We start from the raw sequence: 26,125 nt of genomic DNA, 5'->3' as shown, positions 1-26,125 counted from the left end.
GGACCATTATCAAATGGGCCGGAACAGGGACAGGTAATCCGTATGCACTCGATTAGCGAATGGAGGCCGCTTTCCCGCCGGTTAGTTTTTCATGCTGGGTAGGCTACTCAGGTTATTTCACTCCACGCATAAATCACTGTTTGAGGAGCATGTAGCCTCTCGCTGCGCGACAGTTGATATTCTGCCCAAACTCTGTATGCCATGGGCTCTCCAACCCTGTTCCTGCAGCTACCCAGTGCTTATTTTGGGAAAGCAAGTGAAATCTGTTCGGGAACATCGATAGTAACATGTTTTCACAAGGAAACATATTTCATTAAACTGTTGACAGCCCCTCTCTCTGCATGCTCGAGAAATGAATGAAGGAGAGAGAGGAGATGTAAACGCAAGGTGGTGAGATATTCTGTAACTAAAGATAATGTGTCATCATATATGAGAAAAAATATGCCCTATTACTAGGCTATTCAAAATCAAATACAAATTCACTATAATTGTGGGCTAACTCTTTAAACGAGTTGGGTACCACCAACGAATGTCCAGAGTGCATAAGAGGAGATTACCATGACGGTCCGGTGTGGCTCAGTTGGCAAAGCATTGTGCTTGCAATGCCAGGGTTGTGGGTTCGCTTCCCATGGGGGACCAGTATGAAAGATGCACGCACTCACTATTGTAAGTTGCTCTGGATAAGAGCATCTGCTAAATGATTTTTCTTTTAAATGTGTGGCGGTAATGAGGTCACCTCAACAGCCCTAGGTGGGTCTAAGGGTTTAGAGCAGGGGTGTCAAACGTCCGGCCCGCGGGCCGGATCAGGCCCGCAAACGGGTTTAATCCGGCCCGCGAGATGATTTTGATTTTTTTTTTAATAATAATAATAATAATTTTGTAAAGTATAAAAATGCGCTGCAATTTTTCAATAAAATAAACTGCTGTTCCAATTGTGTCCACTGGATGGCGCAATAGCAATTGTGTTAAGCAAGCATACTGTTTATACCGGGGCAGAGCAAGTAGGTCAAGCACGTGCAGCCAATGAGCTACTTTGTTTTGCCCGCGATATTTATTACGGCTTCTACTTTTAACATTATGTGCTTTGGCACCCTCATTGCCCCAATATGTCTCTGTCAAAAAAGAGAAAAGTGGACGCAGAGTGCAGAGTGTTCCAAGAAAAATGGTCATCCTATTTATTCACGGAATTGAATGGGAAAGCTGTATGTTTGGTGTGTTCAGAGCATGTTGCAGTGCTGAAAGAATATAACCTTCGTCGCCACTATGTGAGTCTTCATGCCGACAAATATGACAACTTTCAAGGACAGCGGAGATGAGAGAAGGTGAATGAACTGTTGGCTGGTCTGAAGAAACAGCAGTCTGTGTTTACTCACAGCCGAGACATCAGTGACGCTGCAGTGAAAGCTAGCTACCTCATTGCTAATGAAATCGCAGTGGCTTCAAAACCATTTAGTGAGGGTGAATTTGTAAAAACATGCATGATGAAGGCAGCGGAGATTGTGTGCCCTGAAAAGCGGCAGGCTTTTGCAAATATCAGCCTGACAAGAAACACAGTTGCAGACAGGATTTCCGATCTTTCAGTGGATTTGGACAGCCAGTTGAAGCAAAAAGTAAAGTCATTTATTGCGTTTTCGGTTGCAATTGATGAAAGCATGGACATTACAGATGTTGCACAACTGGCCATTTTCATCCGCGGAGTTGATGACACATTGACCGTCACCGAGGAGTTCGTGGAGTTGGTGCCGATGACAGATACAACGACAGCAGCTGATATTTTTACCGCACTCGCCCGGCGCGCTGGACAGGGTCGGAGTGGACTGGTCCCGCGCTGTCAGCCTGGCTACAGATGGTGCGCCCTCAATGATCGGGAAAAAAGCAGGCGTTGTGACAAAGTTCAGAGAGAAAGTGCAATCTGCAAATGGAGGACGTGATTTTTTTACTTTTCACTGTATTTTGCACCAGGAGGCTTTGTGTTGCAAGTCATTAAAGATGGATAACGTCATGAAGGTGGTCATCCAAACTGTTAATTTCATCCGATCCAGAAGCCTGAATCACCAATTCCAAGATGGCGTAGTAGTGCAGTTGTGTTTTTATCGTCTGTCTGTAAATAGCCTGTAAATACCCTATTTTTTCGTACATATTTCCCTATCAGACTTTTCATCCTTCTACAAGATATACTTTCCTGCAACCCGCCTCACTCAATGTGGAACGGATTCTATTATTGACTTACCTTGACTTACTTTTATCTAGAATCTAGAATCTCCAGTTGAAACTAGCTAGCCAGCTAACTAGCTACTTGCTATTTGCTATTAGCCACAGCTAGCGGTGTTTCACCCAGGACATTTGATTTTTTTCTGCGGGATTCATTTTAATCACTGGACATTGATCACCGGATATTCGGCCAGTCTGCACAGCGCGTTATCGACCCAGAACATATCAGTTTTTCCGCCGGAATCACTGAATCACTGGACCTTTAACTCCGGATTCATCGCTACCAGCTAGCTTCAACTAAATGGACGCTGTGGCCTGGCTAATCATCCTGAACTAGGCCCATCGCCCATCTCCCGGCTATCTACCTCTCTGTCAACCGGACGGGACCACCTAGTGTTGACACGGAGCCCCGCCGATCCTACACGACTGGTCTGCCGACGAAATCGTCTGATGTGGTTACGACGTTAACCACGAAGATTCCATCCATCTGATAGCCCTGGCCCGCTAGCACACGCTAGCCGTGGCCTCTTACTAGTGCTTCACCACCGGACCTTATGATAACTCAGCTATACAGCTGATATCTGCTGGACTGTTCCTTTTTACGGTACTACATCCTGTTTATGTTTAGCCTCAGCCCAAACATGGTTAGTTTATTGTTGTTTCGGTTATTTCTAATTGTACTATATCACTGTAGACCCCCAGCCTAGCTAAACCTGCCTTAGATAGCTCATTTGCACCTCCCCCTATACACGCGGAGACCGACTCAATTGATGACTCTAGCGATGCTATCTCTTTCATTGTTACCCAACGCTTAGGGTTACCTCCACTTTACTCATATCCTTCCATATCCTTGTCTGTACATAATGCCCTGAATCTTTTCTATAACACCCGGAAATCTGCCCCCCTTTATTCTATGTACCCAACGCACTAGAAGACCAGTTCTTAAAGCCTTTAGCCGTATCCTTATTCTAGTCCTCCTCTGTTCCTCTGGTGATGTAGAGGCTAACCCAGGCCCTGCAGCCCTCAGTATCACTCCTACTCCCCAGGCGCTATCATTTGATGACTTCTGTAATCGCAAAAGTCTTGGTTTCTTGCACATAAATATCAGAAGTCTACTTCCTAAGTTTGAGTTATTCACTGCGTTAGCACACTCTGCCAACCCTGATGTTCTAGCAGTGTCTGAATCCTGGCTCAGGAAGGCCACCAAAAATTCTGAAATTTCCATCCCCAACTATAACATTTTCTGTCTAGATAGAACTGCCAAAGGGGGTGGAGTTGCAATCTACTGTAGAGATAGCCTGCAGAGCTCTATCATACTATCCAGGTCTGTGCCCAAACAGTTTGAGCTTCTACTTCTAAAAATCCACCTTTCCAGAAATAAGTCTCTCACTGTTGCCGCTTGCTACAGACCCCCCTCAGCCCCCAGCTGTGCCCTGGACACCATATGTGAATTGATTGCCCCCATTTATCCTCAGAGTTTGTACTGCTTGGTGACCTAAATTGGGATATGCTTAATACCCCAGCCATCCTACAATCCAAGCTAGATGCCCTCAACCTCACGCAAATTATCAACGAACCTACCAGGTACAACCCTAAATCCGTAAACATGGGTACCCTCATAGATATCATCCTGACTAACATACCCTCTAAATACACCTCAGCTGTCTTCAACCAGGATCTCAGCGATCACTGCCTTATTGCCTGCGTCCGTAACGGGTCCGCGGTCAAACGACCACCCCTCATCACTGTCAAACGCTCCCTAAAACACTTTAGCGAGGAGGCCTTCCTAATTGACCTGGCCCAGGTATCCTGGATGGATATAGATCTCATTCCGTCAGTAGAGGATGCCTGGTTGTTCCTTAAAAGTAATTTCCTCTCAATCTTAAATAAACATGCCCCATTCAAAAAATACAGAACTAAGAACCGATATAGCCCCTGGTTCTCCTCAGACTTGACTGCCCTTGACCAGCACAAAAACATCCTGTGGCGTACAGCATTAGCATCAAATAGCCCCCGCGATATGCAACTTTTCAGGGAAGTCAGGAACCAATATACACAAGCAGTCAGGAAAGCAAAGGCTAACTTTTTCAAAAAGAAATTTGCATCCTGTAGCACTAACTCCAAAAAGTTTTGGGACACTGTAAAGTCCATGGAGAATAAGAGCACTTCCTCCCAGCTGCCCACTGCACTGAGGCTAGGAAACACTATCACCACCGATAAATCTACAATAATCGAGAATTTCAACAAGCATTTTGCTACAGCTGGCCATGCTTTCCATCTGGCTACCACTAACCCGGCCACCAACTCTGCACCCTCTGCTGCAACTTGCCCATGCCCCCCGCTTCTCCTTCACACAAATTCAGACAGCTGATGTTTTGAAAGCGCTGCAAAATCTGGACCCCTACAAATCAGCTGGGCTAGACAATCTGGACCCTTTCTTTCTAAAACTAGCCGCCGAAATTGTCGCTACCCCTATTACTAGTCTGTTCAACCTCTCTTTCATAACGTCTGAGATCCCCAGAGATTGGAAAGCTGCCGCGGTCATCCCCCCTCTTCAAAGGGGGATGACACTCTAGATCCAAATTGCTACAGACCTATATCCATCCTGCCCTGCCTTTCGAAAGTATTCGAAAGCCAAGTTAACAAACAGATAATCGACCATTTCGAATACCACCGTACCTTCTCCGCTATGCAATCCGGTTTCCGAGCTGGTCACGGGTGCACTTCAGCCACGCTCAAGGTCCTAAACGATATTATAACCGCGATTGATAATAGACAGTACTGTGCAGCCGTCTTCATCGACCTGGCCAAGGCTTTCGACTCTGTCAACCACCGCATTCTTATTGGCAGACTAAATAGCCTTGGTTTCTCAAATGACTGCCTCGCCTGGTTCACCAACTACTTCTCAGATAGAGTTCAGTGTGTCAAATCGGAGGGCCTGTTGTCTGGACCTATGGCAGTCTCTATGGGGGTGCCACAGGGTTCAATTCTTGGGCCGACACTTTTCTCCGTGTATATCAATGATGTCGCTCTTGCTGCTGGTGACTCTCAGATCCACCTCTACGCAGACGACACCATTTTGTATACATCTGGCCCTTCATTGGACACTGTGTTAACAAACCTCCAAACGAGCTTCAATGCCATACAACAATCCTTCAGTAGCCTCCAACTGCTCTTAAACACTAGTAAAACTAAATGCATGCTTTTCAATCGAACGCTGCTGGCACCCGCCCACCCGACTAGAATCACCACTCTCGACGGGTCTGACCTAGAGTATGTGGACAACTACAAATACCTAGGTGTCTGGTTAGACTGTAAACTCAACTTCCAGACTCACATAAAGAATCTCCAATCCAAAGTTAAATCTAGAATCGGCTTCCTATTTCGCAACAAAGCCTCCTTCACTCATGCTGCCAAACATGCCCTCGTAAAACTGACTATCCTACCGATCCTTGACTTCGGCGATGTCATTTACAAAATAGCCTCCAACACTCTACTCAGCAAATTGGATGTAGTCTATCACAGTGCCATCCGTTTTGTCTCCAAAGCCCCATACACTACCCACCACTGTGACCTGTACGCTCTTGTTGGCTGGTCCTCACTACATGTTCGTCGTCAAACCCACTGGCTCCAGGCCATCTATAAATCACTGCTAGGCAAATCCCGCCTTATCTTAGCTCATTGGTCACCATAGCAGCACCCACCCGTAGTCTGCGCTCCAGCAGGTATATCTCACTGGTCATTCCCAAAGCCAACACCTCCTTTGGCCGCCATTCCTTCCAGTTCTCTGCTGCCAATGACTGGAACGAATTGCAAAAATCTCTGAAGCTGGAGACTCTTATCTCCCTCAATAACTTTAAGCATCAGTTGTCAGAGCACCTTACCGATCACTGCACCTGTACACAGCCCATCTGAAATTAGCCCACCCAACTACCTCATCCCTATATTGTTATTTATTTTGCTCTTTTGCACCCCAGTATCTCTATTTGCACATAATCTCTTGCACATCTAGCATTCCAGTGTTAATACTATTGTAATTATTCTGCACTATAGCCTATTTACTGCCTTACCTCCATAACTTGCTACATTTGCACACACTGTATATATATTTTCTGTTGTATTTCTGACTTTATGTTTTTTTACCCCATATGTAACTCTGTGTTGTTGTTTTTTTTTGTTATTGCACTACTATGCTTTATCTTGGCCAGGTCGCAGTTGTAAATGAGAACCTGTTCTCAACTGGCTTACCTGGTTAAATAAAGGTGAAATAAAAATAAAAAAAAAACCGTCAGTTTGACAGCCTTCTCAGAGAGAAAGACCACATCTATGGCCTGCCATACCACACTGAGGTAAGATGGTTAAGCCGAGGTGCTGTGCTGAGGCGTTTCTTTGATTTACGAGAAGAAATTGAACAGTTCATGGAAGAAAAGGGCAAACCAGTGTTAGAATTTCATTCCGCAGAATGGATGCAGGACCTTGCATTTATGGTGGATGTTACAGAGCACCTGAATAACTTGAACAAACAGCTGCAAGGGCGCAACAAAGTTGTCACGCAGTATTATGACAGCATACGTTCTTTCAAGTTGAAGCTGTCATTGTGGGAGACGCAACTTGCCGGTAGTGATGCAGCTCACTTCCCCTGTCTGAAAAATGTGTGCGTGACCCAACATGTGGCAGACGTGAAGCGGTTCAAAGATAAAATAACGGGACTGTTACGGGAGTTTGAGCAACGCTTTCAGATTTATGTTTATATGTTTTTATGTTGATGTGCTATTGTTTTTAATTGATTTTATTTTATTTGTATATTTAACCTATTCTTGACTCTGTGGTTCTTGCACTTGTTTGGGGAACAGGATTTCATTATTTTTATCTACATTTCTGCCTGAGAAATGACACCCTGATATAGTTCTGTGATCTGTGATATACTTCTGTGAATCACTGAGGCATTGTGTGTTTGTGTGTTCTTTGTCCTCAGAACTTTCAAATAACTTGAGGTGTTTTATGATTAATAGTGATGTTGTGCTTTTGGACACTGTCCTCAGGCTCCAGCTTTATGTTTATATGTTTTTATGTTGATGTGCTATTGTTTTTAATTGTTTTTATTTTATTTGTATATTTAACCTATTCTTGACTCTGTGGTTCTTGCACTTGTTTGGGGAACAGGATTTCATTATTTTTATCTACATTTCTGCCTGAGAAATGACACCCTGATATAGTTATGTGATCTGTGAAACAGTTCTGTTAATCACTGAGGCATTGTGTGTTCTTTTTCTTTAGAATTTTCAAATAAACTTGACGTGTTTTATGATTAATAGTGATGTTGTGCTTGTACTATTTTGGACACACTGTCCTCAGGCTCCAGCTTTATGTTGTATGTTGATCGTATTAAAACAAAGAAAACAATCTGAAGTTGTTGTTTTTAAGTTATATATACCATGATTTTTCCGGTCCGGCCCACTTGGGAATAGATTTTCCTCCATGTGGCCCCTGAGCTAAAATGAGTTTGACACCCCTGGTTTAGAGGGTGTGAACGATGCTAAATGGGCGTAAGCAATGAACAGCACTGTAGCTGTTCAATGTGAAAGGTTATCTTTATTATACAACAATAGGCAATTTAATACTGTACATGGTTTTCCTAATAGGGGAACTTGGTGAGAACATGTTCAGAGAATCCATTTAGGCAATTTGGTGAAAGTATTCCTTTTCTAAATATATGTTTCCCAAGGATTAATGTAGAGCAAGTGTGAAAATCACAGCAACATTTTTGAATGCCTTTCTCTCCTAAATGGGATTATAAATGTAGCAACTTTTAAAGCAGCATTACTTCCCATGTTTCCTCGGACTACAGTGTATGATATGCCATTTTGAAGCTCTGAGTCTGTACTTTTATCCAATGTAAAAAATCCAATGTAAAAAAAGAATACTCTGGATTTGAATTCTCTCATTCAAATCAAAGACGCAAAGTTACACTAGATGACTGTCTCATTTCCTCATGGTGATACTATGTATGTGTGTGTGTGTCTTGCCTGTAAGTCCTGCTGCTCCTTGGTCAGCATCTTCTGTAAGATGTCCACCTTCTGGTTGTGTACAGCGTTATTCTCCTTCTTAGGGACCAACCGAAAATAAGAAAAACTGAAATGATAAGAGTGCTTGGGGACAGGACTTCACTGACAAGTGCAGCAGAGGGAGAGTGACAGCTTTAGGACAAAATAGAGGAAACTAGTGAGAGAAGCGTGAGAGTAAAGATCCAAATAGAAAGTGAAAGAGGTAGAGTGAGCGAGGGTGGGTGGAGGCTGAGGTGGGAAGGAGGAAGGGGGGTGAAGAAGGGATGTGGAACTGTGGAGACCAAGAGAGAGAGAGAGAGAGAGAGAGAGAGAGAGAGAGAGAGAGAGAGAGAGAGAGAGAGAGAGAGAGAGAGAGAGAGAGAGAACTAAAGAGACACATGTCTGAAATAGCACCCTACTCTATATAGTGAATAGGATGCCATTTCAGTTGCAGCCACAGAGCAAGGTGGCTGTCGGTCATACCCAGAGGGGCAGCGGGGAGGTGATGTGGTCCTGGGGGCTGGTGGAGGTGGAGCAGCGCTCCCCTGTTCCCCCTATTGTTCCCAGAGAGTGGGGTGAGGAGAGGGACGAGGACAGGCCCCCCAGGTCTCCACCCTCGCCCTCCGACAGGAGGATTTGGGCTAGTCCCGGGGGCCTCCCCAGCACCGTGAGGGCAACATAGGAGCCCGCTGACACAGAGAGACAAGAGGGTTCGGTTACAGTAGCTTTATTACTTGTTATAAGCATGTATGAGCATTTATAATGTCTTATTATAAAACATTATAATATGTTATGTCTCTTTATGTAGCTTTCAACTCAAATTGACTGAACACTTACTTCACTCACAATGGCTAGCCTATTATATGGTCAGGATCATTACGAGATAAGACATACACTACATGCTTATGACAAGTCTTAGAATGCATTATAAGCAGTTCAAAATGCATTAAAGCCTACTATTTGTTGGCTTTAAGAAAGTGCATCTCTTGAAGAAACTGTGATTTTTCATGTCTACGAACAATTAGAGATATAACTGCCACTTTGACTTACATTTTATTAACTTGACGACTTCTACATGGTTTGAATGTGTTACTAAGCTCCCGTTAACCTGCAACAAAAACAGAACATCAGCTACATGTCACATCAACGTCAATCAAATAAAAATAAAAAACGTTCTATGGGAGGACTATGCATTCTGTTCCAGATTGGAAGCCCCATATTAGTTCATGGGTACGTTCAACAGGAGCAGGTGTACATACCAACTCTTTCTATGCCAAGAAACACCATATTTATTTCTAAATGTTCATTCATTTTATATTTACATTTTAGTCATTTAGCAGACGCTCTTATCCAGAGCAATTTATAGGAGCAATTAGGGTTAAGTGCTTTGCTCAAGAGCACATCCACAGATTTTTCACCTAGTTGGCTCAGGGATTCGAACCAGCTACCTTTCGGTTCCTGGCTCAACCTGCCACACTATCTGCCCATTCAAGTGTAAATCCTAACATCAATGCATGACTAAGTGAATATTTTACTTAAAGGGAAGCTGTACCTGTAGACTTCCATTCATAGTGCAAATGCTAGTTAGCAACTGCTCGCAAAACTACCTTCAACTCCTTTAAACTGAACGCAGAGACATAAAAATGGTATCCATGAGTTCATCTGACTCTGGGTAAGAAGAAAAAGGGCTTCATTGCCAAAGTCTCACACTATCCCTTTATGGGAAAGTTTGGATTCCCCCTCACAGACTAACAATTCATTTTCTGCACTGACACTATGCACAGCACGAAGGCATCCTGCCCTTTCCAATGACATTGGATTACATTGCCATGTTATGGTGTAGCTCCTCATCAACCCAGCAGGGGGCAGAGTGGTAAAGTATGCAGGGGGCCTAAACCATTACCCATTACCTACCTTTGTAGCCTGCAGGGTTCTCTTGTCTGAGACAGGATGAAGTTGCCCCAACACACTGATCTTGGGTCAGTTTAGCATTTTCTCTACTAATGTTAAGGTTAGGGGAGACTGATCCTAGATCTGTACCTAGGGGAAACTTCACCCCTGATCGGTCTCTGTCTGAGAGACAGTGGCAGAATGAAGTTCCCCCCTTCACACTGATCTAGGTTCAGTTTAGCATGTTGGTTAAAATGCATAAGGTAAGATTTTGGGAAGATAAACTGATCCTAAATCTAAGGGCTAAGGGCTAAGGGTAATCTCTGACAATATTTAAAATCTTGCGTAATTGCGTCACTTGCTCAATTAAGTTCTGGGGGGAGACATGTTAGAAAATGTACTAACTAATGACACTAGCGAAGTCGCCACCCCTCTAAACAAAAACTCTCAGCAAGTTTTGGGCAAGTCTATAGGCCAAATAGCACCTGCAAAATTGTGATTTGTCCAAAATGATCAGAGACGAAAAATCAGCGTACCAGAAACAAAGTTCCTCGTTAGTCGTCCCATCCCACAGTCTGTTGACAGATGCTACTACCATTTATGTTACATGCATCTGTCAATGAAATATTAGGCTAAGGGTACTGTCTAGGAAGAGTGTAATGGGCCCCAGAGAGGGAATGAGCCTCACCTTGATGATCCTATCACCCGTCTGGACGCCCGCTCGCATGGCAGCGCCATCTGCAGAAGAGGACAGGACAGGACAGGTAATGGGAGTGAGAATGATAAAAGGTTAGCGATATTACTGTATCCAACTGTATAATGACACATTCAGAGATAAATCCAATACATTGTATCTTTGCCTTGGGTATCAAGACTATATGATGTAGAATATATATTAATATTCTGCTCTGCCCCCAATCAAACATGTTGATCTAACGTCAGAGGTTTACACCCCCAAGATATGCACTTAAATTTCCTTATAACATTATATATATTATACATACATTTTATATGGGTGGCCTTAGTGGGAATCGAACCAGCAACCCTGGTGTTGCAAGCACCATGCTTTACCAATTAAATGAATACTTTGGGATTTGTTGGCCCTTTATCTACTTCCCCAGAGTCAGATGACCTTGTGGATACCATTTTTAAATCTCTGTGTCCAGAATGCAGGAAGTTAGAGGTAGTTTCTCGAGGGCCAATGCTAACTAGCATTAGCGCAATGACTGGAAGTCCATGGGTATCATCATCATTTCCTTGACTTGAGCACAGGAAGGTGTAGATTAGAATAGGATGTAAAAGGCCTTACCCTCTTTGACCAGCTGCACAAATACAGGGTTGTCTCCGCTCACCGTCAGCCCAAAGCCATTCTCATCTTTCTGGATGATCACACAACGCTGGACAAGCCCTACACAGACAGACACACAGACAGACAGACAGAAGAGAAAGATATGGTGTGTTACACACACACACGTTTCAAATACTTAATAATACACCACAGTTATTATAGTACTTCACTCTCTTCTTCAAAAGCCTTTAATAAATGGATGCATTTTGAAAAGTGCTTATTGTTGTTAAAGGGATAGTTCAGCAAAATTGCATATTAGATATTTTGTTCCCTGAACTTGAAAGCAGTCTATGCAAGGAGAGAATAACAAAAGTGTGTGGATTGCAGTCACTCCTTGTACATAGACTGCTTTTAAGGTAAGGAAACACATATCTAAACAATTTTGATGAACTATCCCTTTAATATCAGTATGATGCCAAGATAGGCTGTTATGAATAATGGCATAACACATGACCCTTTAAGAACCCAGTTTGACACTCATAAACTCAGCAAAAAAAGAAATGTCCTCTCACTGTCAACTGCGTTTATTTTCAGCAAACTTAACATGTGTAAATATTTGTATGAACATAACAAGATTCAACAACTGAGACATAAACTGAACAAGTTCCACAGACATGTGACTAACAGAAATTGAATAATGTGTCCCTGAACAAAGGGGGGGTCAAAATCAAAAGTAACAGTCAGTATCTGGTGTGGCCACCAGCTGTTACCCCACTCTTCCACCAAGGCACCTGCAAGTTCCCAGACATTTCTGGGGGGAATGGCCCTAGCCCTCACCCTCCGATCCAACAGGTCCCAGACGTGCTCAATGGGCTTGAGATCCGGGCTCTTCGCTGGCCATGGCAGAACACTGACATTCCTGTCTTTTAGGAAATCACGCACAGAACGGGCAGTATGGCTGGTGGCATTGTCATGCTGGAGGGTACCACATGAGGGAGGAGGATGTCTTCCCTGTAACGCATAGCGTTGAGATTGCCTGCAATGACAACAAGCTCAGTCCGATGATGCTGTGACACACCGCCCCATACCATGACGGACCCTCCACCTCCAAATCGATCCCGCTCCAGAGTACAGGCCTCTGTGTAACGCTCATTCCTTCGATGATAAACGCGAATCCGAACATCACCCCTGGTGAGACAAAACCGCGACTCGTCAGTGAAGAGCACTTTTTGCCAGTCCTGTCTGGTCCAGCGATGGTGGGTTTGTGCCCATAGGCGACGTTGTTGCCGGCGATGTCTGGTGAGGACCTGCCTTACAACAGGCCTACAAGCCCTCAGTCCAGCCTCTCTCAGCCTATTGCGGACAGTCTGAGCACTGATGGAGGGATTGTGCGTTCCTGGTGTAACTCTGGCAGTTGTTGTTGCCATCCTGTACCTGTCCCGCAGGTGTGATGTTCGGATGTACCGATCCTTGCAGCTTGCCTAAGGCACGTTCACGCAGATGAGCAGAGAACCTGGGCATCTTTCTTTTGGTGTTTTTCAGTGTCAATAGAAAGGCCTCTTTAGTGTCCTAAGTTTTCATAACTGTGACCTTAATTGCCTACCGTCTGTAAACTGTTAGTGTCTTAACGACCGTTCCACAGGTGCATGTTCATTGATTGTTTATGGTTCATTGAACAAGCATGGGTAACAGTGTTTAACCCTTTACAATGAAGATTTGTGAAGTTATTTGGATTTTTACGAATTATCTTTGAAAGACAGTTTAAAAGGACACGTTGTTTGGGGAACATTGATATAAGTGACAACAACACCCCCTGTCATGTTTCCTTGAACACAGATTGTGAGTTGTTTGAGTTGCAAATAGAGAGACACACAGGATGGATCACACTCATGGTTTGACATTGACTCATCACACCAGTTCACGTGCAGGTGAGTTTCACTAACAGAAGTCAAATACAATGGTTAATCCAAACCAATATCATCACTATATACAGTGAGTGCATATTGTAAAAGCCAAACGAGAAAGCAGATTAAACTAGTAATCCAAGTTGCAGTAGGTACAGTAAGACATTTTGCAATGTCAAATAATGGCTAATGTTGCAACCCAACAACTTATTATGTATTGCACGTGTGACAAAATGTGGTGCTGTCTCACTTTGAAGCACTTTAAAGGGACAGTTCAGCCAAATTTAAAATGCACATATTTGTTACCTTACCTTAAAAGCAGTCTATGAAGAAAGAAAGACTGCAATCCTTGCTTTGGTTTTATTAAACTGATACTGTACATACTTCTTTCAACATAGAAACGGTCCCGTGTAGCTCAGTTGGTAGAGCATGGCGCTTGCAATGCCAGGGTTGTGGGTTCGTTTCCCACGGGAGGCCAGTGTGAAAAAAAATATGTATGCACTCACTAACTGTAAGTCGCTCTGGATAAGAGCGTCTGCTAAATGACTAAAATGTAAAAGTATTGGGCGGACTGCCAAGGTGTTCTTTATGGGACACCTTTTTCTATTTTTTAGAAAGTTATTTTAGGGATGGAAAATAGTTTTCAGTGTAAACTTCATATGACGTTTGCGAAAAGATAATGGACCTATACATTTTTTAAAATAATATCATCTTTGAGAACTAGCAATCACCAAAATAAAAGCTAGACAGTCAGGGAGAATAAAAAAAAATAAACAATAATGATGCATTCAGGAGTATTTTTGTAATGACATGGGGCCCCCACTGATTTTGTTATAATGTTTGTGGCACTCAGATAGCATAAGAACGTGGCATAAGTCATGGCAAAACGTGTAGAAATGCAGGAAATTCCCATGGCAAAATGTGTAGAATTGCATGAAATTCGCTTTAAAACAGCAACATTTTATCGACTTACAGGAGCAATTAGGGTTAAGTGCCTTGCTCAAGGGCACATCGACAGATTTTTCACCTAGTCGGCTCGGGGATTCGAACCAGCGACCTTTTGATTACTGGCCCAATGCTCTTAACCACTAAGCTACCTGCCACTTGCCACGCCCACCATGCCATTTGCCACGCCCACCACCTAAGCCCCACTTTGATACAGAAAAATCCCTGCTATATTAGCATTTTCTAGCCAAGAACAAAAGTAAGTTCATGTCCACCAGTTAGCATGCTTTAAATGTCATGCCCAAATCACATCTTTTTACATTTTAGTCGACGCTCTTATCCAGAGCAACTTACAGTTAGTGAGTACATACATTTTCATACTGGTCCCCCGTGGGAATCGAACTCACAACCCTGGCATTGCAAACACCATGCTCTACCAACTGAGCTACACGGGACCCACATCAAGGTCATTGGGCAACACAATCCCTTTCAGAGATATTCTGGACATGAAATTGAAAGCATGCTAACTGGTGGACATTGACATACATAGGTTTTTGGATACAAAATTCTAACATTAACGTTTGGTGGCAGTAGCTAGTTTAACGACACCAAAGCATGTAAATAAATAGATAATTTGGCTGAACTGCCCCTTTAAAATTTCAGACTGACATTATTTTTCAGGCCTAAATAGGAGTCGTCATACATTGACTTAAACATGTGCATCTTTCCCCCCTCAAATCCTCCTGGTAGCGTTCCCTCATCAACCCAAACATCTTCCTTCTCGCTGCTCTGGCCAGGTAACACTAAAACATCCAGACAATGTTTGTCAAACACTGTGGGAAAGTTCACTGCCAGGGCAATGAAAGGCAAAGGTGAGTTGAATCAAAATAAAATAAACTGAGAACAAAGGTGTAGGACGTGAGTGAACAACAGGGGGATAAGTTATAGGTGAAATGTGAAAAAAACCCTAGTGCCAGATGGGATAAGTTATAGGTGAAATGTGAAAAAGCCTAGTGCCAGGGGGGGGGGGGGGGGTGAGTGAAAGTCTTTCTTACCAGTGTGACTATGCACCTTACAGTGTGAGCAGTCAGTCTGAATTTTGTTGCAATTAGTAATTGTTTTAGATAACGCACCCTTGAAAACAAACAAAACTGAAATGAAGGTAACTGAGGTTATGAATGTTAAAAAAGATGAGCAGTATTCAAAAGAAGAAGGATTCTGAGGAAGGCCAAGCCTAAAATGGCGCTCATACAAAGAAAAAGAAGGCATGAAGATAAATGTTTCTCAACCTTTTTTGTACTAGTTTTTTCCTCCTTGCGGGACAGCTTACATTAAAACTAGCTCTGTATAACTGACCAGATTAGAGTCTCAGGGACCGGTCAGCAACATACCATGGACTGGAGTTTGAGATACACTGATATATACTGTATATTGTTAGGCTTAATGGCATGTTTTCATCATTCCCTAGACCTACAAGTAACATTTACAATACACTAACAACCTTCTGTGGTACCAGACTATCCATTCAGAATATCCTATGAGGGCATTTTTTACACCAGCGGTGAATGTTACAACACCATTACTGTTTAGCATAATTAAAATTCAGACCTGGAACCTTAGTGTAGTAGACACCATACCACTTCTCTGTTTAGTCCAATTTATCATTGAGTAGAACTCAGTGAGAAGAACAGTTTTCAAAGCGACAACGCCCAGTACTGAGGATACATTTACACTACAAACAGCTTTGACTAGGAAACATGCTGTCACTAGGGCATTGAATAGTCACTCCAAGAAAGCCTTTCACATAGTCTAGAGCAGACTACCTCATCACATGACTAGTGCACTTTCAACCTCAAACTCCAGCAGCAGTGACATGTGTGCAAGTATTACTGTGACTGTGTGAGTGTGTGTGTGTGTGTGTGTGTGTGTGTGTGTGTGTGTGTGTGTGTGTGTGTGTGTGTGTGTGATAATGTGTGTGTTTAATCTTGCTGCTGCTGGCATTTCCCCAGCCTAACAGAAGATAAGCATCAGCCTGGTGCTGGCTGTTTATCCGTCTGTCAGCTGGGGAGCCACGGTGCTCCCATTTCACCCCCCACCCCAGACCAAACATTAGCTCCTGGTCTCCAGAGTGGAGCTTTAATATCAGGGTCATATTCATTAACAGTCTCGGACTATAGGCAACAGGTACATTGTGGGAGGCAAAAATAATGTTGTTTTCGTTGTGAAACATTTTACGTTGAAAAACGGTTTGCTATGGAAAACAAAAATGAACCTTTCTTATTGGACAAGGTAGTCCCACCACGCTTCGGTTTGTTTTCTTCGGTTTGGTGTCTAGTGAATACAACACTGGTATTAAAGCACTACAGCTCTCACCTAGGATATAGCATGTCACCGCAGCACTTTCTCACGTCGAGACACTGCAAAATTAACGTTCAATTATCAAATATGTGTAAGTGAGAGAATTGGAGTGCTACCTACCGCAGGATCAATGACAAGTTTACAGTCCTAAAGGGGCCGATAACAAATGATTGTCTTCAGCATGCATTGATGTCAATGGGAGACTAAAGGCCTTTCAAGATGAATTGATACGTAGTTAGATACATGGGCTCCGATATTATTATTTTTTTAATGATTCGGTGCGATTCGGTTTGATTAGAGGAACGAATCGATGCGATTCGGTTTGATGCGATACGATTCAATGCACTAACATTTGTTGCATAAACACATTCATTTTCCATTCTGCTGCTGATGGAGCTCATGAGCTGGGCCTCTCTGACCTGGATCTGTCTGAGCTGACGTGTGTGTTTGTGTGTGTGTGTAAATGATATACACTAAGGGACAAAACATTAGAAACATCTTCCTAATATTGAGTTGCACCCCCGTTTGCCCTCAGAACAGCCTCAATTCGTCAGGGCATGGACTCTACAAGGTGTCAAAAGCGTTCCACAGGGATGCCGGCCCATGTTGACTCCAATGCTTCCCACAGTTGTGTCAAGTTGGCTGGATCTCCTTTGGGTGGTGGACCATTCTTGATACACACGGGAAAATGTTGAGTGTGAAAAACCCTGCAGTTCTTGACACACTCAAACCGGTGCGCCTGGCACCTACTACCATACCCTGTTCAAAGGCATTCAATATTTTTTCTTGCCCATTCACCCTCTGAATGGCACACATACACAATCCATGTCTCAATTGTCTCAATGCTTTAAAATCCTTCTTTAACCTGTTTCCTCCCCTTCATCTACACTGACTGTAGTGGATTTAACAGGTGACATCAATAAGGGATCATAGCTTTCACCTGGTCAGTATATGTCATGGACAGAGCAGGTGTTCCTAATGTTGTGTACACTCAGTGTATATGTCTATGGTGTAATTAGGCACCTGAGCTGAGCCATAAGGGAAAGTGGGCATCTACCACTCCACTATCAGTTAGGGAGGGGGCAATGTTTGCTTTTGTCCCTCCCTCTACAGCTTTCGAGGAATGGGACACAGACATGGACACTTACAAGAAAGCCCGCTACGACATCCGACGAGCCATCAAACATGGAAAAGGTCAATATAAGACTAAGATAGAATTCTACTACACCGGCTCCGAAGCTCGTCGGATGTGGCAGGGTTTGTAGACTATTATGGATTACAAAGGGAAACCCAGCCATGAGTTGCCCAGTGACACAAACCTCCCAGATGAGCTGAATTCCTTCTATGCTCGCTTCGAGGCAAACAACACTGAGGTAGGCATGAGAGCCCCTGCTGTCCCGGACAACTGTGTGATCTCGCTCTCCGTGGCTGATGTGATTAAGACTTTTAAACAGGTTAACACTCGAGAGGCTGCTGGGCCAGACAGAATACCAGGGCGCATTCTCAGAGCATGTGCAGACCAGCTGGCAAGTGTCTTCACGCATATTTTCAAAATCTACTTGTCCCAGTCTGTAATCCCAACATGTTTCAAGCAGACCACCATTGTCCGTGTTCCTAAGAACTCAAAGGTAACCTGCCTAACCGACTATCGTCCGGTAGTACTCATATCTGTAACCATGAAATGCTTTGAAAGGCTGGTCATGGCACGGCGCTTGTAACGCCAAGGTAGTGGGTTCGATCCCCGGGACCACCCATACACAAAAAAAAATGTATGCACGCATGACTGTAAGTCGCTTTGGATAAAAGCGTCTGCTAAATGGCATATTATTATTATTATTATTATCATCCAAGACATCCTGGACCCACTTCAATTAGCATACCGCCCCAACAGATCCACAGATGACGCAATCTCTATTGCACTCCACACTGCTGTCTCCCACATTGACAAGAGGAATATCTATGTGAGAATGTTGTTTATTGACTACAGCTCAGCGTTCAACACCATAGTCCCCTTCAAGCTCATCACCAAGCTCGGGACCCTGGGACTGAACTCTGCAACTGGATCCTGGACTTTCTGACGGGCCCGAAACATTGTCAAAGACCCCAGCCACCAAAGCCATAGACTGTTCACTCTGCTACCGCATGGCAAGCAGTACCAGAGTGCCAAGTCTGGGACCAAAAGGCACCTGAACAGCTTCTACCTCTAGAGTCAAACTCTTACCTGTAGGGTCGAACTCATGCACAGGTGGCACTGTGTTTTTGTCACTCTTAGGTTTCTTGTCTGGGGGGTGGTCCTTGCTGAGAATGCTAGGGGTCCTGGGAACACAAAAACACAGATGGCATGGTGAGTAACACACACATACACACAGACAGACACACACAAACACACACACACACACACACAGGAAAAACAGACTTGACGCATCTGTCTAGACACAACAGCTATCATCCAGAAAGTGAGGTCAGTACAGGTGCTTTAAAGCTGGGACCAAGAGATTGAAAAACAGCTTCTATCTCAAGGCCATCAGACTGTTAAATAGCCATCACTAGCCGGCCTCCACACAGTACCCTACCCTGAACTTAGTCACTGTCACTAGCCTGCTACCACCCAGTTACTCATCCCTGCACCTTAGAGGCTGCTGCCCTATGTACATAGACATGGAACACTGGTCACTTTAATAATCGAACACTGGTCACTTTGATAATGTTGTCACCCGCTTCCCTTGAAAAACAGTTTGCCCTACAGCCAATTCTGTCGAATCAAAAGAATTTGCAAAAAACAATCAGATTTCAACATAAATATGGCTGAGACGCAAAGAAAATTCAAGGAGAGGGGGTACAAAAATGGTCTGATTAATACTGCCATTGAGAAAATTCAAAACAAATCGACACCTGATCTCTTTCAAAGACAGTCTCGTAAAAAGAAGCATTCTTGCATTCTAACTACACGCTATTCAAAGTGCTCTGAACAAATTAAGGGAATCATTCACAAACATTGGCACATTCTAAGATCCGATGACAGTATCAGTAATGTGTTTTCGGACCCTCCCTTGGTCGTATTCTGGTGAGGCAGAAATCTCAGAGATCAATTGGTAAACTCTGATTTACCACCCCTAAATATCCCTGCACAACGTTTATTTGCGCCTCTACCGGATGGAAACTACAAGTGTAATGGCTGCGCTCAATGCAATGGCACTTACAAATGTAGATCCTTCAAACACCCCCAAACAGGGAAACATATCCCAATCAAAGGTGTTATTACGTGCTCCACTAAGGCAGTTATTTATCTTATAACTTGTCCTTGTGGTAGAAATTATGTGGGTAAAACAAAGCGCATATTAAAAGTACGAATCTCAGAGCATCGTAGCACAATTAGGTACAAAAACTCTCCTTTTCGTTTTCACTTTAATAATGTTAACATACTGTTTTACCCATTTCATATGTATATACTGTATTCTAGTCAAGTCCATCCTATTCAACTATTGCTGTAAATATACTATTCTATCCACGTATTCTTTACATACTGTATACTATATATTCTATCCACATACTGTCCATAATGTCTATACATCACACACATATACATACAGTTGAAGTTGGAATTTACATACACTTAGGTAGGAGTCATTAAAACTAGTTTTTCAACCACTCCACACATTTCTTGTTAACAAACTATAGTTTTGGCAAGTTGGTTAGGATATCTACTTTGTGCATGACACAAGTAATTTTTCCAACAATTGTTTACAGACAGGTTATTTGACTTATAATTCACTGCATCACAACTCCAGTGGGTCAGAAGTTTACATACACTAAGTTGACTGTGCCTTTAAACAGCTTGGAAAATTCCAGAAAAGGATGTCATGGCTTTAGAAGCTTCTGATAGGCTAATTGACATCATTTGAGTCAATTGGAGGTGTACCTGTGGATGTATTTCAAGGCCTACCTTCAAACTCAGTGCCTCTTTGCTTGACATCATGGGAAAATCAAAAGAAATCAGCCAAGACCTCAGAAAACAAATTGTAGACCTCCACAAGTCTGGTTCATCCTTGGGAGCAATTTCCAAACGCCTGAAGGCACCACGTTCATCTGTACAAACAACAGTGTGCAAGTATAAACACCATGGGACCACACAGCCGTCATACCGCTCAGGAAGGAGACGCGTTCTGTCTCCTAGAGATGAACGTACTTTGGTGCGAAAAGTGCAAATCAATCCCAGAACAACAGCAGCTTGTGAAGATGCTGGAGGAAACAGATACAAAAGTACCTATATCCACAGTAAAACGAGTCCTATATCGACATAACCTGAAAGGCCGCTCAGGAAGGAAGAAGCCACTGCTCCAAAACCGCCATAAAAAGCCAGACTACAGTTTGCAACTGCACATGGGGACAAAGATCATACTTTTTGGAGAAATGTCCTCAGGCCATAATGACCATCGTTATGTTTGGAGGAAAAAGGGGGACGCTTGCAAGCCGAAGAACACCATCCCAACCGTGAAGCACAGGGGTGGCAGCATCATGCTGTGGGGGTGCTTTGCTGCAGGAGGGACTGGTGCACTTCACAAAATAGATGGCATCATGGGGAAGGAAAATTATGTGGATATATTGAAGAAACATCTCAAGACATCAGTCAGGAAGTTAAAGCTTGGTCGCAAACGGGTCTTCCAAATGGACAATGACCACAAGCATACTTCCAAAGTTGTGGCAAAATGGCTTAAGGACAACAAAGTCAAGGTATTGGAGTGGCCATCACAAAGCCCTAACCTCAACCCTATAGAAAATGTGTGGGCAGAACTGAAAAGCGTGTGCGAGCAAGGAGGCCTACAAACCTGACTCAGTTACACCAGCTCTGTCAGGAGGAATGGGCCAAAATTCACCCAATTTATTGTGGGAAGCTTGTGGAAGGCTACCCGAAACGTTTGAGCCAAGTTAAACAATTTAAAGGCAATGCTACCAAATACTAATTGAGTGTATGTAAACTTCTGACCCACTGGGAATGTGATGAAAGAAATAAAAGCTGAAATAAATCACTCTCTACTATTATTCAGACATTTCACATTCTTAAAATAAAGTGGTGATCCTAACTGACCTAAGACAGGGAATAATTACTAGGATTAAATGTCAGGAATTGTGAAAAACTGAGTTTAAATGTATTTGGCTAAGGTGTATGTAAACTGTAAACTTCCGACTTCAACTCATATTGATTTATACTCCGGACTCCGACATTGCTCGTCCTAATATTTATATATTTCTTAATTCCATTATTTTACTTTTAGATTTGTATGTATTGTTGTGTATTGTTAGATTTTACTGCAATGTTGGCGCTATGAACACAAGCATTTCACTGCATACGCAATGCCATCTTCTAAACATGTGTATGCGACCAATCAAATTTGACATCCAAACCATAAGACGTAAAAATAACTCACATGTAATATATCATTCAATATCTCACACTTCCACATATTATCTGCAACAATACTCTCTCAGACATACTGGATCTTAGACACCAAGGACTTACAAACACTTCATCTATTTTACCAGACAAGGTAGACAGCCAAATGTCTATGCTTGAGGAAAAAGTCTGCATTGTCAGATTCTAGACACATTAAGTGTAATCTTAACATGCTGAGCAGAGTGTCAGGCACGGTATGGGGTCCTAAAGCCTAATCACATCGGGCTAAATCCACTCAAATACAGGGCTGCATCTAATAAGGTTCCATTTCGGACGCATACCAGGTGTCCCAACTCTTGGGGGCGTATGGTTTATTTTGTGGTAAGACGTTCTAGTTATATGGAGATATTCGTCTGGATGTCATGATTGCAGTCCTTTGTGATGAACAATGTGGACAAACATTACCGAAACAAGGAAACAACTTACCTGGTTGCTTTTTTGGGAATCCTGTGAAAACAAAGATGAGAAAGGATTAGAAAACTATTATGCAATTTTTTTTTATTTTTTTTTTGTCATTTAGCAGACGCTCTTATCCAGAGCGACTTACAGGAGCAATTAGGGTTAAGTGCCTTGCTCAAGGGCACATCGACAGATTTTTCACCTAGTCGGCTCGTGGATTAGAACCAGCGACCTTTCGGTTACTGGCACAACGCTCTTAACCACTAAGCTACCTGCCACCCCCATACTACTATTTGTCATTGGTGAAGTCCTGTTCTAATTCTATATTGTGATGCCTATTCAGATTTTTTCTAGACAGGTTAATTTTCGTCAACTGTATGAAGACCCCTTGGGCCTGTAGAATTTGGACCTCTGTGAGGTACAGAAGTGTTAAATCAAGCAACAAGTGTAATGTTCTAGCAAAAATATGCTGGTTTCCCAGACCCTGATTAAGCCTGTATCTGTACTAAAACATGTTCAATAGAGAATCTATTAAAAGTGCTTTTTAGTCCAGGAATAGGCTCAATCTGGGTTTGAGAAACCGACCCAATGTTCACCCTGATATTCTTCATTTGCTACCACGTGACTATATTCTACAACTTTTGATTGCATTGCATGCTACATCAAGAATGTTACACAATAAACATACATTTTCAGAAATGATACGTATATACAGTAAATGAACAGTTCCCGGGGTAACCAGGGCCTGTATTCATAAAGCATCTTCGAGTATAAGTGCTGATCCAGGATTAGGTCCCCCCTGTACACCCTAGATCAGCCCTCCTACTCTGATGCACTTTATGAATAAGCTCTTGTCTCCCTTGTCATCTGCATGTTTCTGTATACTTAGGTTTGTGTTTCTGGTAGTGGTGCAGTGACATCCTCAATGAGCCACAGCTAGCTTCTAACTCCCCCACCTCTAAACTGACCTTGCCAAGTTGCTGCCGGTACTGCCCATAAAATGCTGCCAACCAGCAGAGTGCACTATCATAGGAACATCTGTCATCCTCTGCTTACACAACACAGGATCACCACCACCACCATAACACAGGGGGACCAGAAATGACTCAAGACCCACAGTAATTAATTTCATAATCAAAAGGGCGGTGGTGTGACGATGCCAACATAAGCCCCATGTCCTCAGGCACCCTCTGGCTTCAAGTTGTTCCACTGGTTAAAATATCAAACATGTAGATCCTTACCCTACCCTGATCCCTAAGTCTGACAGATAGGAGGAGGCTGGGAGGGATATTCATATAAATAGCACAGGCCCCTCTCTCTCTCTCTCTTTACCCCTCCACATCCTTCCGCGGGTGGTTTTTGTTTTTGTTGCTGTTCCTTCTCTCAGACAATGGGGCCTGCACTTTGAACAATGGCGTTCACGTCAAAGCCAACTTACTACACTGCAGCATTGTGGGACAGATTCCCGGAAACAGAGAGGGCTTCTGGCAGGGCTCCCATTTCCTGAATGTGGGAGGGTGGGGGGTGAGAGGGGAGGAGAAGAGGAGGGGGATAAAGGGGAGTGGGTATGTTTCAGAGAAGGCAGGAAGGGTAGGATTTGGGAAATCCTGTGCTAGTACCCAGACTGCAGAGCTCGTACTTGGAAGTCTCTTTTGACAGAAAAACGTCACTCAGTGTAACAATGGACGAGATCCGTAATATATAACGTTTACCGAATACACTGTGATACAACACTCCACTACTACTGCCTTGGATTTGAGAACAGCTCTTTATAGTTTAAAAGTTACTTAATTCGACCAAATAGCGCCGTTTATAAAAGTAAATTAACATCATTCAATAAAAAAGCTGACATCAAGCCAGGCATATTGAACCCCTGCCAATTAGAGTGACATGGGATTCACTACTATACTGTTTGGGAACAGGATGAGTTATTAAACTGGTTCTCCTCTGATGTGCCCTGAGGAGATTAGGAGGGGATAGGGGATAGACTGTCTGGGTGAGGAAAGACATCATGCTCACTGGGTGGTGGCTAAGCAGTCTAAAGACCCTTAAATGCAGACTCATTCAAAATGGAGAAAGAGAGGCCTAATGGGTACGTTGAAAGCCTGAGGGGAACAATGCGCTTGTTATCATGTTAAAGCTAACAAGGCTGATCAATGGAAAACACAAAGATTCAAGTGCAGGGAAATTGATTGCTTGCCTTTAACGATGATCCGTTAGCTTTAGCGGAAGGTTAGGTCCCACTGCAAGTAGCTTTCCATTTATTTAGTCTTGTTATAAAATGAATTCCTTAAAGGTTAGGAACCATGAGTTTTTACTCACCTAAGTAACAACACAGTGTGGTCAAAGACTTAATAACTTAGTGAGAAAGGGCATACCTAGTTGCACAACTGAATGCATTCAACCGAAAATGTCTACCGCATTTAACCCAACCCCTCTGAATCACAGAGGTGCGGGGGGCTGCCATAATCAACGTCCACGTCATCGGCGCCCGGGGAGCAGTTGTTGTGGGGGTTAACTGCCTTACTCAACGGCAGAACGGCAGATTTTTCCACCTCGCCGGCTCAGGAATTTGAACAAGAAACCTTTCAGTTACTGTCCCAACGCTCTAACAGCTAGGCTACCTACGCTACACCAGTCTACGCTAGTCACGGGTTACCTATAATTACAAACATAGTCATGTTTTAGGGTTTTTAGATATTTATTAACTTATTTCCGGATATCTTTGGAACTACTACAATGCACTATTTCTCAACATAATTTGGAGAACTGGTGCTACCTAGCTAGTTCCAGCTGGCTAACGTTAGCTACTAGCCATGCCAGCATGTAATTACATTCCAAACAAAGAAAAAGCCATATCATTTATAATGAAGCCATATAAATTCATGCGAAAAATTGTATCTCGTCTTCTCCTGTGCGTTTGGTAGTGGTAGTCAAGCGAGCGAGCGTTGTAGTAGTTTTCCATCATTCGTAGCTAGTGCAGTTATACCCACATAGTGCAGTAATACCCACAAGAACGGGGTTACGACTCATTTGTGGCCCAAAAATGAGAAGCTAGCTTTGAAGTGGGACCGGTTTATCTGGTTGAAGCGAGCGGGTTGGAGTATGGGAACCATGTGCACGTCTACTGTATGTGGTGCTCATTTCACCCCGGAGGACTTTCGATGGCTTAGTCTAACCAGTGGAAGGCAGGATTCGGAATGAGACTGACTGAAACCAGATGCTGTGACGAGCATGAATGTGAAGCCTGCAACCTCTATTTCCTACCAACCTACCAGTACATTGCCAGTGTCAGCATTGATGGAGACAAACCGGGTAAAGTCAATATGGATTTACATCTTTTGGATTAGCTGACTCTCCCTTGGCCGGTGAAACATCCTCTCCCTCTGAAGGCCTCGCCTTGGCTCTTCTTTGACTTTGGTAGCTAACTCAGCCTTCAATCGGTAAGTTTGGAAAGTGAGGTGTCACTTTGCATTGGGACTTTTGATGCGTATTCTAATACAAATCCATATGTTACATGTGGTTACGTTTATGCTACCGAGCCTTTAAATTGAATAATCTTTATCAATATTACGTTTATGTTATACTTTAACAATAAAGGCCAAGTTAACACCATCTAGCAAGAGACCACCCA

General features: G+C 43.2%; 1 protein-coding gene across 1 annotated transcript in view; it reads right to left on the bottom strand.

Moving 5' to 3' along the window:
- Positions 1-26,125, bottom strand: part of LOC121537727 (rho guanine nucleotide exchange factor 12) — a 164,832-nt gene that overhangs the window by 61,607 nt on the left and 77,100 nt on the right. The window contains exons 2-8 of the mRNA XM_045206985.1: positions 22,519-22,539; positions 18,862-18,956; positions 11,455-11,553; positions 10,834-10,883; positions 9,306-9,363; positions 8,739-8,944; positions 8,238-8,315 (exon numbers count right to left, since the gene is read on the bottom strand). Of these exons, the coding sequence (XP_045062920.1) occupies positions 8,238-8,315; positions 8,739-8,944; positions 9,306-9,363; positions 10,834-10,883; positions 11,455-11,553; positions 18,862-18,956; positions 22,519-22,539 (607 nt within the window). The remainder of the gene's footprint in view (positions 1-8,237; positions 8,316-8,738; positions 8,945-9,305; positions 9,364-10,833; positions 10,884-11,454; positions 11,554-18,861; positions 18,957-22,518; positions 22,540-26,125) is intronic.

The sequence above is a fragment of the Coregonus clupeaformis genome, chromosome 24 (genome assembly GCF_020615455.1).
Source record: "Coregonus clupeaformis isolate EN_2021a chromosome 24, ASM2061545v1, whole genome shotgun sequence".
NCBI classification, from domain to species: domain Eukaryota; kingdom Metazoa; phylum Chordata; class Actinopteri; order Salmoniformes; family Salmonidae; genus Coregonus; species Coregonus clupeaformis.
Note: the sequence above shows the minus strand (reverse complement) of the source record. Positions and strands in the feature narration are given on the sequence as shown.